This window comes from Hydractinia symbiolongicarpus, chromosome 2 (assembly GCF_029227915.1).
Source record: "Hydractinia symbiolongicarpus strain clone_291-10 chromosome 2, HSymV2.1, whole genome shotgun sequence".
In the NCBI taxonomy this organism is placed as follows: Eukaryota; Metazoa; Cnidaria; class Hydrozoa; order Anthoathecata; family Hydractiniidae; genus Hydractinia; species Hydractinia symbiolongicarpus.
Window position 1 is genome coordinate 5,753,956 of NC_079876.1, and position 15,379 is coordinate 5,769,334.

General features: G+C 31.5%; 2 protein-coding genes across 5 annotated transcripts in view; one reads left to right on the top strand and one right to left on the bottom strand.

The window, feature by feature from the left end:
- The window catches only part of LOC130628393 (uncharacterized), a 34,024-nt gene extending 24,017 nt beyond the window's left edge, over positions 1-10,007 (top strand). For all 4 annotated transcript variants that reach the window (XM_057441444.1, XM_057441442.1, XM_057441443.1 and 1 more), the window contains 6 exons: positions 181-2,779; positions 3,192-3,458; positions 3,557-3,588; positions 7,780-8,258; positions 9,213-9,273; positions 9,362-10,007. In XM_057441444.1, the coding sequence (XP_057297427.1) occupies positions 181-2,779; positions 3,192-3,458; positions 3,557-3,588; positions 7,780-8,258; positions 9,213-9,227 (3,392 nt within the window). In that variant the 3' untranslated portion in view covers positions 9,228-9,273; positions 9,362-10,007. The remainder of the gene's footprint in view (positions 1-180; positions 2,780-3,191; positions 3,459-3,556; positions 3,589-7,779; positions 8,259-9,212; positions 9,274-9,361) is intronic.
- A 3,564-nt stretch (positions 10,008-13,571) lies between these two features.
- Positions 13,572-15,379, bottom strand: part of LOC130628521 (splicing regulatory glutamine/lysine-rich protein 1-like) — a 39,130-nt gene continuing 37,322 nt past the window's right edge. Inside the window, exon 12 of the transcript XR_008981845.1 lies at positions 13,572-13,613. The gene's annotated coding sequence lies outside the window, so the exon portion shown is untranslated. The remainder of the gene's footprint in view (positions 13,614-15,379) is intronic.

A 15,379-nucleotide genomic window follows, 5' to 3' on the forward strand; every position in this document is an offset into this window, starting at 1 on the left:
GTTTTACTTTGGCTATGCGAACGCAGAAATATATAAAAATTATTGCAAAGATTCTTGAAAAATAACGTTTAGTATTCTACACAAAAAATTTAACGTCTCTAGCGCGTTGTTTTGTACAGCACTTTAGATTACAATTGTTTAAGTAGAAATGTTGCAAAGTAAAATAATTTTGTTAATTAGATATTGCACTGGTCCGAGCACATATGTGTACAACTAGCTATTTTGATGTTAGAACCCACAACAGTGGAAGAATATCTGAACAGATAAAATGCATTGTAGGAGCAGAAAGAGAAGAAACAAATATTGAATTTATATGTGGTGGTAGCCTGCAAACAATGGAACCTGAGGAGTACGAAGCATTTGAAAGAGATTACATCCAGCGTTATTTCACCGTCAATGGTAAATGCATGGAAGAACCACTCCAAATTCCACCCCCAATGCCAAACGTCACACATTCCTTATTCGCACAAAAGATAAAGGATGTTATAATCGAATTACAACATCATTTGTTTACAATATTTACTCATTATAGCACGAAGGAACATATTCAATTTCTAAAACTGGATAAAGAATTTTCTTTGAGTTTGGAAAGCACAATTACTGATAACAAAAGAATTCTACTTGTGTTGCCAAATTATATCGTCAACATTAGATATACAGAAACAACCGACGCAGTAATAATACAAGATGAAGTCAAAGCGGGCGAAGAAGACTTGAAGGAGCTATCTATCATCACTAAAAAATATCTTAAAAATGGTCACCTGACAATGGTAAATATTGTAGCTGCACCACATTTCGCAGATATCGAAAATATCCACCTTTGTGTTGACTGCAACTTACTCTCCAAAACAACTTTGGCTGAGGATAAAAATATGACGAAGTTCTTTTCAAATATTTTGCAAAGCTCACAAGTACAAAATAATGTTCAGGACAACAAGGAACGGTATATCAACATAGTTGGTAAAGTCATGTGTTTTATGGCTACAAGAAAAGCACTCTATTCTGTTCCTTCACTCAGTAACAACGTCCACGAACAAATAAGCTCGTTAATACTTTCTCCACAGCAACTCCGTCATTTATACAACAAGTCTTTAAAAAAAATTATAATCGGTCCTCTAGGCAGTGGTAAGACAGTGCTAGCTTTAGCACATTTGGAAATAGCTTACGAGCGCTCTGAGAATAGATCGATCATATACTATGTTATTTGGGACGGCAACACATTGCTGAAACGGGATATTGTCAATCATACTAAAAGATTTAATTACAAAGCCGCTGTCAAAGTTGTTGTAAAGGATACTGTCGAGTTAGCTAAGGATTTGAAAATGAATGAAGTGCCAACACCATACCAGCTATTAGAGTCATTGGTTAAGAAACATGTTGACCAAAACCTGCATCTAATAATTGATGAATTAAATGGAGAGTTCTTTAACAAGGAAGAATCATCTTTGCTTAAACACTATCTGGAAACTGAAGACAAATTAAATAACTCCTTCATCATTTTTTTCCCACAATCCATTGAGAAACATAGAACATTAATTTCACACCAAAGAGTCACAATACATGACAAGTACAAGTATGAAGAAACAGGAATGAAAGTATTAAAACTTAACAGAGCAATGAGAACAACCCGGATAATCTTTCAGTTTTTAAAGGCTTTTGAAAATGAAGTAGAACAAGACAAGGTAACAATGAAGCTTCCCGATCAGCAATCAAAAGGTGGAATGTCCACCCAAACAAATATCGAAAAAATACTGAATTTCTTTTACAAAATTTGGAAAAAACAACCACAACAGCGGCAAGAGCCACAACGGCGACAACAACAGCAGCAGCAGCAGCAGCAACCACCACCACCACCACCACCACCACCACCACCACCACCACCACCACAACAACAACAACAACAACAACAACAAGGACAAACTACCAGTAGCAATGTCACGCCGATAATAAAAGGAGAAGAAGAAGTATTTGAAACACCGGTTGATATTGATGTCGTTGCAGCTTCCATACAAGATGGGGATCTTTCGGGTAATGTTAGAATTGACACTTCATTGAAATTTAATACAGCTCATTCAATCGGTCATTATATTGAAGGAACAAAACCGTTATTGATACATCCGGCAAATACTCCAACAACAGACAAAGAGTTTATACCAATGTTAGCACTTGTTTTACAAGATGTATGTTTGCATCGTGCAACTAAACGTTTGTTCATCTATAACACAATACCTCAAAAAGCTATTTTTCATAGATTACTAAGACTATTAAAGATTGATTTTCTTCACTACGACAAGTACACTGACTGGAAAGTTTTAAATTGTGATGATATCATAGTTAAAAATCCCTTGCAGAGTCAAAATTATAACATGCTCACTACTATTGAGGGAATTCGTGGAGTTGAAGCAGCCGAATGCATCTGTATAATTGAAAGCAATGATTGCAAGTTAAAACATTTGACGTTAGAAGCAATGTCCAGAGCGACACAAAAACTGGTCCTTGTTTCAGCGTCCAACGTCTACCAATCGGATACAGTAAAATCATCAACTGGTCATATCATCAGTAGACTGTTAACTGAACATCTGGTTGAATACAATGTAGAAGTCTCAAACGATGAAGATACAGAAATACCGTTCACAAAGTCTATGGAAAGTAACAATAAAATAGTTTTTAACATAAAACCACAATATTGGAAATTCAAAGAAATGATAAAAGATTTGGAACATATTGGTTTTCAGGTAACGGATGAACGCCTAAATGCGCATGAGATCGTTAGGAAAAAGTAAGTAAAATTTTTAAACAATAGAGAACAAACTCTCTTTTGAATAGTTCTTAAAAAAATTTAAATTCAGTGATTCATATTAAAGAATTGGATGGTAAGGGTTGTGTTATATTAAAATAAAAAACCCCCACGAGATGACCAAAGTGTGATCATTCACAATCCTCTGTCCTTTCTTTTGTGAAATTTGTTCTAGAGAGGCAAAAAAAATCACGACATATGTGTCAGGGCCTATTCTGTACTTAATAAAACATTGTAAGAGCTTTCTGATGTTAAAAATGTTAACCTGCTGCTAAGCATGAAAATAAAAAAAATTTATTAGACAAAATTTTGATCATCTTATAATTAATTTTATTACGTAAAGTCATTAGTTTTGTTAAATAATATGATATAAATGCAATATTAATAATTTTAGCCTTTATCCACCTGGAAAAGTGAGCAATATAATTTGCTCATATTTGTCACTTCAATCATGCATATTGAGATGGCAAAAGGACGCTAATAAATACACCGTTAGTAGACAAGAAAGTAAAAATTCAACCTGGAATAACTTAGCAACTGACATTTCTTGCAATCAATACATCGTTGATGACATGGAAATTGGTGAATCGTGCAAGTTTTGTGTAGTTGCTAAAAATCATCTTGGTGTATCTGATGACAGCATTGTGTCTTATCGTCACGAGTAAGATTATATTCAAGTACTATTCAAAACATTTTATAGCCATGTGTTAAAAAGTATGTCAGGCTTGAGGAATATTAACATGTGCTCAATTTTTTTAGACTCTCAATCGTCAAGGGTGTCCAATTTGAAGGTAAGAGAAATAGTTATCGTTTTATCAGCATAATTTTAAGTAAGAAAATCACCACAACACTCTTTGTCACAAAATAGGCATAAAAAAATTAGCGTGACAAAATAGACAGAAATAAGTGTTGACTAATTGTGTGATTTAAAAAAATTAACATTTATTAAAAAATTTTCTTGTTTATGTTGTTATTTACCTGTTACAAAAAGAATGCGAAATATTTAAATATTTGCTTTCTTCGTTACCCATATTACAACAAACAAATTATTCTAATTATTTGTTAAACATTTAATTTATTACTGTACTTATACCATGGGACACGCAAAGTCAATTTAATGACACTATTGTCTGAAACGAATTTAGTCCTAGAACCTTTTAAGAATTTTTTTTCATCTAGTGTTGATTTTAAAACAGATCTTTACTAAAAACGTAAGAGGTTATTAGACGTTTTTGTTTTCCTTTTGTAAAATTTCGACAATGTTTTCTTTCTCGGTCATATGAAATTAATTAAGAGAAACTAAGTGTTATCAAGTAAAAATAAAGCTACTCTGCACATTGGTAATATATATCCTAAAAGGAGGCTTCGGAGTAACAAAACATCAAAGGCAAAAGTACTTCCGCTAAAATGTAGTGTGCTGATGTTGCTGTTGTGTCAATAAAAGTGATACAAAACTTCTCACTTGGTATTAATAAAGTTTTCAAGCTTTGTCAAAAGAAAACATTTTGTTCAAATATTGCCATTAATTTTATTACTATCTCGTGGTTGATCGATTTATTCAAATCATTTGTTTAGCATAGATTATTAATAATTTAAAAGTAATACATATTTTCTGCATTATTTCTGGTGTAGCCTAGTTAGCTAAGTTTTTTTCTCGGATATCTAATTCAGTTTTTCTCAAACGAAAGTTTAGACGCAAACAAATGTCAGAGCAAATCCCTAATATTTAAATTCAAACCACGCATTATTTATGGCTATATCGTACTTTGCTGAGTTAAAGAAGATAAACTGCTCAACAAGTGTATGCAAAGTGAGAACGTCCTTTTGAGACCTACATTTACCTGCAAAAGGGGGATTTTTACGAAGCGAATTGGGAATAGCAAATTCGGCGGCTAATTACCAGCGAAATATCTATTTGATTTTCACGGGAAACAAAAAAAATATGTGACCAATTTAACATTCTGAGTGTAAGCATTTTTTTCTGGTATTAAAAACCGGATAGTTATTTTAAATTCTAAATAAACAGTTTTCTTATTGGTTAAAAGATATTTTATAAAATATTTCTACCTTTCGGGGAAGCGAATTTTTCAAAGCAAAATAAAAACAAACAAAACTTTGCATGCTCAGATATATTTAGTTGGCGAACTCGTTTAGCAATACAAACAATGAGGCTGGGGAAAAGAAAACAAAATAAGAACATCGGCAAGACTAAAACACCAATTTTCTCTCTACTCCCGAGAGAAATACATTTGACAAAAAGAAATTTTAGCAGAATCAATCGCAAATGTTTTTATGAATCTTTGAAATGAATAACAAAAAAAAAACTACTTTTACCGGTACATGTTATAATAAGGAACATTTCAGGCTGTAACGAATATAAGCGTATATTTTGTAAATGTTCCTTCAAGCTTCAAGTTTACTCCAATACAACCACTAAAACTTGCTGACATACCAAATTTCACACCAAGTTTAAAAAAACTATACCCTTTTGCCTTTCCTTTTTGAACCCGTAGCTAGCTTTCGGTCATACTTAAATTTCGCATAATAATTTGAAAGTTGATCCCTTTGTTGTATGATGCGAATTCTCCCTGTAAGTCGATTGGTGCACTATTTACAGTAAAACTCTTATAACGACTACAGCCTCGTTTCTATGTTATATGGACTTTGCAGAGGGAAAAGCCTGTTATTCAAGTTAGTAATGAAAAGCCTTGTTTTCAAGTTACCCACATTTGAAAAATATTGCTAATAGTAACCACCCAGTGAGAAAAAACAAACAATCATAAGCAAATCAAATCATTTCGTCGTAAAATTTAGACTGATTTTTTCTTTCCTTGTTCTGATTAGAACGAACAAACTCCCCAAATTTATAGTGTAGCGTGTGAGTCTGAGTTAGTGTTAGGCAGTTGATTTTGATATTTAAAGCGCATATTTTGTAAATATACATCATAGATTCAATTTTACTCCAACACAAAATCTAAAGCTGGCTTAACATACCGAATTTTGCACCAAGTTCGGAAACACTATTTACATATACCTTTCGTTTTTAAACACGTGGCTATCGGCCATACTTAAATTTTGCTGAATACTTTTCAAGCAAGATGCCTCGTACCACTTTACTGTTCCATACAAAGTGGCTTTCCTGAAGTTGATCACTTTGTACAAAGTTGGTCAATGTTATATAGTGCGATTTCCCACTGTAACTCGCATGGCGTACTATTAACAGCAAAACTCTTATAACGACTACAGCCTCGTTTCTATGTGATTTGATTTTTGTAAAAATTACATTAGAAATTTGCAGAGGGAAAGCCTGTTTTTCAAGTTAGTTACAATATAGTAATGAATAACCTCGTTTTCAAGTTTCTGACATTTTTTAAAAATTATTGCTAATACAAACCATCCGGCGGGAAAAAAAAATCATAAGCAAATCAAAAGTGATTTCATCGTAAAATTTAGACTCGGTTGGTTTTTTGTTTTAACAATAATTTTTTCCTAAAGCTGTTGAGTTTGAATTTTTGCAATATCTAAGGCTCGTGCTCTTTTTTGTTCTTATAAAGAAACCCGCACAGTTTTTAACCGATCGCGTGTCAGAGAAACATATTTGAAATATTCGTGCAGACGAAATCGAATATATTGAGTACAGTAGTTCTATTTTTATCACTATATCATACTCAACCAAAACGAATATGTTTCATTCAGCAAATAATTTTGATAAAATCTGATCGTGTGAGGTAAGAGAAAATTTAATTTTGATAAAAGCAGTAGCTAGTTTTTATTATACATTATTTTTTTTCATGAAAAACCCGTTTACAATTAACGGAGTATTTACTAAGAGCTGTGTACCTAAGTCTCGTGTTCTTTAGAACTTGTTCTTATAAAAAAACGATCGCGTGTCAGAGAAACATCTTTGAAATATTCGTGCAGACGAAATCGAATATATTGAGTACAGTCGTTCTATTTTTATCACTATATCATACTCAAGCAAAATGAATATGTTTCATTCAGCAAATAATGTTGATAGAAACTGGTCGTTTGAGGTGAGAGAAAATTTAATTTTGATAAAAGCAGTAGCTGGTTCTTATTTACATTTTTTTCATAAGACACCCGTTTACAAGTAACGGATTATTTACTAAGAGCTGTGTAATTTAATTTTTTTTTTAGAATTTTAACTGAAAAAACTAACAAACTCTTTTTGCGTGCTTGGGATTATGCTCTGTCTTGTTCCTGCAATTTTCTCCATACAATCTGAAAAAGCGTTATTTGTTCAATATTAATATTTAGTGAAGTTTTTTCTTTGCTCGTAAGAAACAAAATGAAGTCATAGAATAAGCATACTAGCCAGCCTCGGTTTTAGGATTTATCGCCGTCTTCCCACATGCCATATAGATAAAAAATCCCTAGGGACAAGAGTGCTAGATTAGACAATACTAATATTTGGTAAAATTTTTCCTTTGTTTTAAAAAGCTAATTGAAGATTCATGAAATAAGCAGACTATCCAGCCTCGTTTCCAGATCTAGCCCAGATTTATCTTTTTGTTATTTTCCCGCATAAGAAATAGATAAAAAATAAATTCCTGGGGTGGAAAGTGCTAGACTAGGTTGGTTTCTTTTATAAAAACGCATTATGATATCGTAGTAATTGTAGGAATAGCTATATTTACTTCCGAGATTTTTATTAAAAATTTTAGGGTCTCGACTTTAACTGAAACATTTCCGTGGTTCATGCAAGTAGAATATTTTCTCCTGATGCAAATTATCCTATACATGATGACGTCAACATAATATTAACTTGAATAAAAATAAATTATTACTATACTTTTTGTTTCTGCGTTTTTACAATTCTTTTTTTTGTTTAATACATAAAAAATACATATAAAATGTTTTCCAATAAAAAAAGTATTTAATGATGTCATAAGTTTTTCGTTATCATGTTTCATTAATTTATAAATTTATAATTTTTTATTCATTTATTATTTTATTTTTAGATATCGTGAAAATTATTGAATCTAACGATATCGAGAAACTGAAAAAATTACTATCCATTCATCCAAACATCGTTCACATGAGAGGTGAAGATGATTACACACCATTGATGTGGACAGTATGGAACACCGACAATACATCAATGGTGGAAATACTCATCTCATATGGGAGTGATGTTTGGGCGGAAGATGGATTGAAAGAAAACAGTTATCATTTCGCTGCAATTAATGGTCGTCACATAATATTAGATATGTTATGTCGACATGATGTAACAAACATCAACCGTGTAGATGTTAACAACTGGACACCATTACATTATGCTGCAATTTATGGTTACATCTCATGTGTTGATGTTTTGTTACGTCATGACAATATTAATGTGATGATCGAAGATAAATATGGAAAAACAGCTTATGATTGTGCTGGATGTATGAATGGACAAAACCGGGAAATAATAAGACGAAAAATAAAAGAATACGAAGTAAGTTATTAAGTTTATTTAATAAATTAGAAAGAAGAATAAATTTGTATTTTATTTTAATTTGAAAATAATAAGGATTAAATAAATGTTTAAATAAATATTTAGGTATGGAATGTTTTTATTTTTTTAAATTTTGGTGCGAAGAAATTAAAAGTTAATAAATTAGAAAGAAGAATGATTTTTTATTTCTTTTAATTTGATAATAATGATGATAAATGAAAGTTAAAAAACGAATGAAATGATTCGCAATAATAAAAGGATGGATGATTTTTATTTGAGTGGAGTAAACTAATTAACAAATTGAAGGATATAATGAATCCAAATTTAAGAAACTTAAGAATAAAATGTTGAATGTCAAAAATATTTTTTTATAACAAATTGGATAAAATGAATAAAATACTTAAGAATAAAATGTTGAGGTTGTCAAGTAGATTTTTGTGACAGTCCAAAAGAGAAAGTATTTTTAATAAAAAATAGTGAATAATTATAGCTGTTAACAATTCTGACAGCATTAATTTTTATGTATGTAAAAATAATGAGAGGAGATACTGAAAGAGATAAGTATATATTATACCGAAATTAAAAATAATAAATTTTATAAGAGAAAAAGAAGAAGTAAAAATACAATTTCGTACCCAGACTGTTTTATATTTTACATCTTCTGAAATTGAATGTTATTATTGTTAGCATGAATTAAATATTATAGATGTGAAAATATTTAAAATAAAAGATATTTAAAACATTTAAAATAAGAATGCCATGATGTTAAACTTTTTTTTCGTAATCCAAAATTATTTTGTTCTTTGCATAGCGATTGTACAAATTTCGCGTTATAAAAGGATTTTATGAACAAATTGACAGATTGTCTCTCATTTAGAAGACATGGCCATGACGATGGCTGTTCTAATACTTAAGTAGCTATACTTTGAAATAACAAATCTTTTTATCTTTCAGGACAGGACGAAGTAGATATTTCAAATGATTTTGTTTTGAAAAACAACAATCAGTTTGTAAGGTGAGACGGTAATTTATACAATTGGATATATTTCTCTTTTGTTATTTCTATTTTTAACTTTCTCTCATGAAATTTATTTATTTTTTAGATGAGGAACGAGTCCATTTTTTAGTTTTATTTTATATTGTAATAAATTTATTTGTAGTAAAACGTACTGAAACATTTTTCTGTTCGATTTTTATCAAGCCTTGTTTCGTTTATATTTCATTCAGGAAGCGACACATGTCCAAGGTCACGTGTTTTTTTAACTGTCTGAAACTTGCCGCATGGTGCAATGTAGAGTGAATCTTATTTATTACAAACATCAACTGATATACTTTCTCAACCTCGTCCCCAAGTCTTGTTAGACCTTTTATATTTTGAAGGCCTGAACAAGGCCCTGGCCCTGGCTGGTCACGTGACGACAGAATACCCACGTATAGTGGGTATTTGGGTATTTGTCTCGCTCTTCCAAAATATACACAAGCAGTCGAGAAAAAAATAAAAGAACTGACACAATTATTTAGAATGGTTAAAATAATATTAATAAGAAAAAAATTATAGATATTTTTATATAAATATTTTTATATAAATATTTTTATATAAATATTTTTATATAAATATTTTTATATAAATATTTTTATATAAATATTTTTATATTGTAAAAAATATTTTTATTTATTTATAATAACATTATTTAATGTATAAAAGAACTGTTAATAAATATTGTATAATATATTAAACATTCACACTTGCGTACCTGTTTTTAATTTCCAGTACTTCTCCCCTTTTTTTAAAACTTCTTCCCATTTTAAAAAAGTTCATCTTATCCTGATTATACTGAAGAACAGCAATTTAACATTTATTAAGTAAAATTCGAAATAATCAAGCAAATATAAAGACACATTTTTTGTGTTTACATGATACTCGTCAAAAGCCTCCATTATGTGGTAATTTTTTTTGTAGGATGAAACCCAGTTTGACGTCATTTCCTAGATGGTAAAAGAAAGCCCATGAAAATGTTGCCACAGAACTCATAAAACATTCTTGTGAATAATTATAAAACTAATGTCTAAGTAAAATAGAAGTAGTGCCAGAAAGCACTCTTTCTTTTCAGTCTCCCAACAGGTCAGAATCAACGAGCTGCGTGAACCATCCCCGTCCCCAGAATTTGTTACCTGATAAGTCAAAGCCGCTAGCGCTCAGGCTACATCTCAAAAAGTCAAGAACCCCTGGAGACGAGGTTGTTGACAGAGTAGATACTTTTTCAAAACGAGTATAATAAAAGATGAACACTTTTCATCGGATGTTTTGATCAACGCTGTCAAAAAGCCTGTGGTAAATTTTAATCATAGTAAATGGAGTCCTGCGCAAATTTCAGCACAGATTCAGCGCAAATTTCAATACGCACTTGTCTTTTACGTTGCACCTAGGGCTTCCCTTATTATAATACAGGAATTTACGGACTTCTATTATGATCTATTATAATTTTGCTTGCCGGAACCTTAGCCCGTTTGCGTGAATTCCATCCTCGATCACAGGACATGTCGTGATGATCAACGCTTTCTGAATCAAAAACGCTTGCTGAGTTAAACTGTGTAAACAACAAAAACTCTGTCCATGTGGGCATTGCTATACATTTTCTACACTTTTGCGGACTTTTCCGAGAGGGAAGTAGCAAAATAAGTTATTTCTCATCTCCAGTACCTGTTACAATCTCATCTTCAAACAAAACAAAACAACCGTATGATATATATAAAACCGCTAATCCATGTGGGTATGGTGACATGATCCATCGATTTGAGAGATCCGTTCTAGAACTAAGTATGATTTCAAACTTCGTGTAAATTTGATTTATCAGCATTTTAAGTACAAATTGCGCGACCTCAATCAAAATTGGTTAGCTTTAATAAAGTTCAGAGAGTATGCTGATGCCGTTCATGAGTAAAATTCTGCAGGGGACTTGTTGACGGAACTATCTAACTACCCAAAAGACGTCAACAGGCTATATACAATGGCAATAAACAGGTCTATTCTTTTAAATTTTAAAGCGTTGTTGCACCAAACGGTTTAATTTGAGTTTGTATGGACCTACGGAGGGTAGGAGACGCGATTGTGCTCTTTTGAATACTTCCTGATTACTTCAAAGTTTACAACATTCACATTCTCCTAATGAACAGTTATTGTACATTTATGGTTATCCTGCATACCTCATTCGTCCACAAATATTATGACCCTTTAAGGGTGCGAATATACTACTAATCAAAGACCGTTAAATGAGGCCATGAGCAAAGTGAGAATATCTGTGCAATGTAGAAAATTTTGTACCATATTCGTTTAAAATCTTTGCAACGTTAGTGCAAAAATAACTTTTATATTCCATGCAAAGAACACGATTTCATGTAAAGTATTCACAAACTTTCTTTTGTGTAAATTCTTTGAAATATCACGATACAATGTAAGAACTACGTTTATATTTCACACACAGAACACAAGTTCGTGTAAAGTATTCACAAACTTTTTTTGTGTAAATTATTTGAAATATCACGATACAATGTAAGAACTACGCTTATATTTTACACACAGAACACGAGTTCGTGTAAAGTATTCACAAACTTTCTTTTGTGGGAATTTTTTGAAGTATAACGATACAATGTAAGAACTACGTTTATATTTTACACACAGAACACGAGTTCGTGTAAAGTATTCACAAACTTTCTTTTGTGGAAATTTTTTGAAATATAACGATACATTGTAAGAACTACGTTTATATTTTACACACAGAACACGAGTTCGTGTAAAGTATTCACGAACTTTTTTTGTGTAAATTATTTGAAATATCACGATACAATGTAAGAACTACGCTTATATTTTACACACAGAACACGAGTTCGTGTAAAGTATTCACAAACTTTCTTTTGTGGGAATTTTTTGAAATATAACGATACAATGTAAGAACTACGTTTATATTTTACACACAGAACACGAGTTCGTGTAAAGTATTCACAAACTTTCTTTTGTGGAAATTTTTTGAAATATAACGATACAATGTAAGAACTACGTTTATATTTTACACACAGAACACGAGTTCGTGTAAAGTATTCACAAACTTTCTTTTTTCTTTAACTTTTGTGATGATTCGTCACTTGATTCTTTATATTTCGACTTTTTCGCTTCGCTCTTTTTCTCTACCAAAAATAAGTAAAATACATTACAAAGTCAATCTTTAACAGAGAGTCTGTTTAGAATTTTGAGGTCGACAGAACAGGCCCTGTTTAAAATATCTCTGCCCTAGAACTGTCATTTCTAGAAGACAAGGAAGTAGCAAAAACATATCATAACTTATGTTTATTAATATCAAAAATAAATATGTGTTTCTAAATAACTATTTAGTGACAGTATACAAATGTCGTCCACAGAACATTGTTTTTTTTGTTTCAGTAGTATAGATAAATTGCAGCTGGTGCTGTCACCTAGCTTACTTTATATACACAACATCGGGTACTATAGAAATACAAACATCGTTCGAAGTTAACCTTTACCCAAAACGTCATTTGTTTAAGCGAATAAAGACAAAACGGTTTTGTGTGATGACACAATTACACAGTTCTTTGTGTGCTGTGAAATTCTATTTGTTGTGATTTTCAATTTGTTTCCACAAACCAGTTAGTACCTGATTTTAACATATTGCAGGATAAAGAAATTCACTTATGGAACTAAAAACCCCGCAAAATTTACTACGCTTAAGGCGGTATATAACTTTTGTAAATCTGTTGCAAAAGTTTATTCTCTTAAAATGGCATATACTCATAGCTTTGGTAAATCTGTTATTCTTTTAAAATGATATATACTCATAGCTTTGGTAAATCTGTTGCAAAAGTTTATTCTCTTAAAATGGTATATACTCACAGCTTTGGTAAATCTGTTATTCTTTTAAAATGGTATATACTGATAGCTTTGGTAAATCTGTTGCAAAAGTTTATTCTCTTAAAATGGTATATACTCATAGCTTTGGTAAATCTGTTATTCTTTTAAAATGGTATACACTCATAGCTTTGGTAAATCTGTTACAGAAGTTACCTAGCCTTAGGTGGAAATGCCCAAAGCTTTGGTTAAAGTTGGTCTAGATACATTTCGAAATATTATGTTAAAGAAAGAAAATAGATTTACTTGAGAAAGAAAAAAAACTCCTAAATGGCGACTTGGAAATAACTTTTTGTGTGAACCAGTACTTTCTAAGGTATTTTCCAGAATATAAAAAAACATTTTGAGGGGGTGTATACAAACTCACAAATTCTAGATGAATAAATTTGTAATACCTTCTTCAAACGTGTAGATTTTTGCGAGTAGGCTGTTTAGCTCTAAATAACAACAAAAACAACAACATATTACTTCCTACAAAAACAAATTAGCGATTTTCATCTCTGATATGATTACAATCTATCCTGCACATTAATACGCGCCATTTGAAATGGAAAGCATTTACTATGCACGTGTTAAGTACCCAGGATATATGAAACACGCATTACCCAAATTGATGTAAAATAAAACTATGTAAGATAAATTTGTTATCGAATAGTATTTCGACTTACCGACTCTCAAGGCTCAGAAGAACAAACAGAAAAACCACAACCTTCACAATCTCTGCAGTAATAAGGTCTAGTTCCGAATTTGTACCAAAAAGGTTTTTACTTTTCTTGTCTGTTGTATGAGAACAATTTCATTTTAAAGCACAGTTATTATTTACCCAGGATAGCCTTTTCAGTTTCTAATAATGCTAAATGTGCTATTTTGCTTTTAAAGCTCTAATTTGAGCTATGAAAAACATTTAAGCACAATAGCTGCTTGTTTAACCCTATTCGGTCCGGGTTTTTTTTAATAACTCTTTAATGTTATGTTGAATGGCTAGAATACTTATTGAGTTTCCATATTTATCTATTAGACACCTGCATGCAAATTTTGTCATGGTAATTTGATATTCTATCTGAATATCTTTATTTGAAAAGCATAGAACTATTATAAAATTTTGAATAACGTCATAATTATTACAAACTAGTCGATAAGGCCCGTGGAAAAATCCACTGAGGCAGGATAAAAATTTTGATGACGTCAGCAACCTACCATTAATAATTTAGAAGTTTTGTTTTCACGTTGCATCTATCGTGTAGAGATTAAAGCTCTGATCAAGAAAAGGTATATGATCATGTGCTTTTGATATGAGCAGTTAATGAGATATAAGGAGAGTTTTAAAAATTTAAATCAGCAATGGCCTCATCAAGATCGAAAAATTTTTTTTATAAATTTGTATACCTATTGCCTTCATCGTATAGATCTTGAAACGCTGATCAAAAAAATGTATAGGATTATGTACTTTTGACAAACGGTTGCAGAGATATCAAGGTTTAAAGGTTTTTTGATGACGTCATCAACCCGTCCGGATTCGGGGACCCAGGTTTGGAAAACTCACACAAATTGGTCCTAGGTTTTCTCTAGTTACCTACTCAGTGAAAACTCATTGACGTCACCACCTCGCTTCCAAGTTATTTGGCCTCTAAGTTTTAGGTGCACTGTAATGACTTCATTAATTTAATATAGGATATTGACGTTAAAGTAGTGTTATTGACGTCGCGCCGTAACGTCAGAAAATTTAACATATTAGACATAAGTTTTTCGGCAACATCAAAGGAAAATGAAGACATCCACTTTGCCTGTTACAAACAGAGACAGTCTCTGTATTATTATAAGAGACTAGCTACGCCTTTTCTTTTTTCCTTATATCAGAATATAAGATAAAGCTAGCTAGCTTTCATCAGTCAAAAATGTACAAAATAGTACATAAAGCTATACACCGTTTATTAGCTTGGTATTAAAGAGCATGTCATGAAAAAAACAAGCTGTTTATTGATTACGAGTCGATAAGGCCCGTGGAAAAATCCACTTAGGCAGAAGGACAATGGAAAAATAGGTTGTTTTAGATTTTTTGCTGACGTCAGCAGTGCAATTACGAAAATTTTTGGCGAAATTTAGTTTATTCGTTGCCTGTACTGTGCAGAGGTATAAACGCTGACTAAGAAAATGTATATGATCATGTCTTTTTGATAAGCGGTTAATGAGATATAACGGTTTT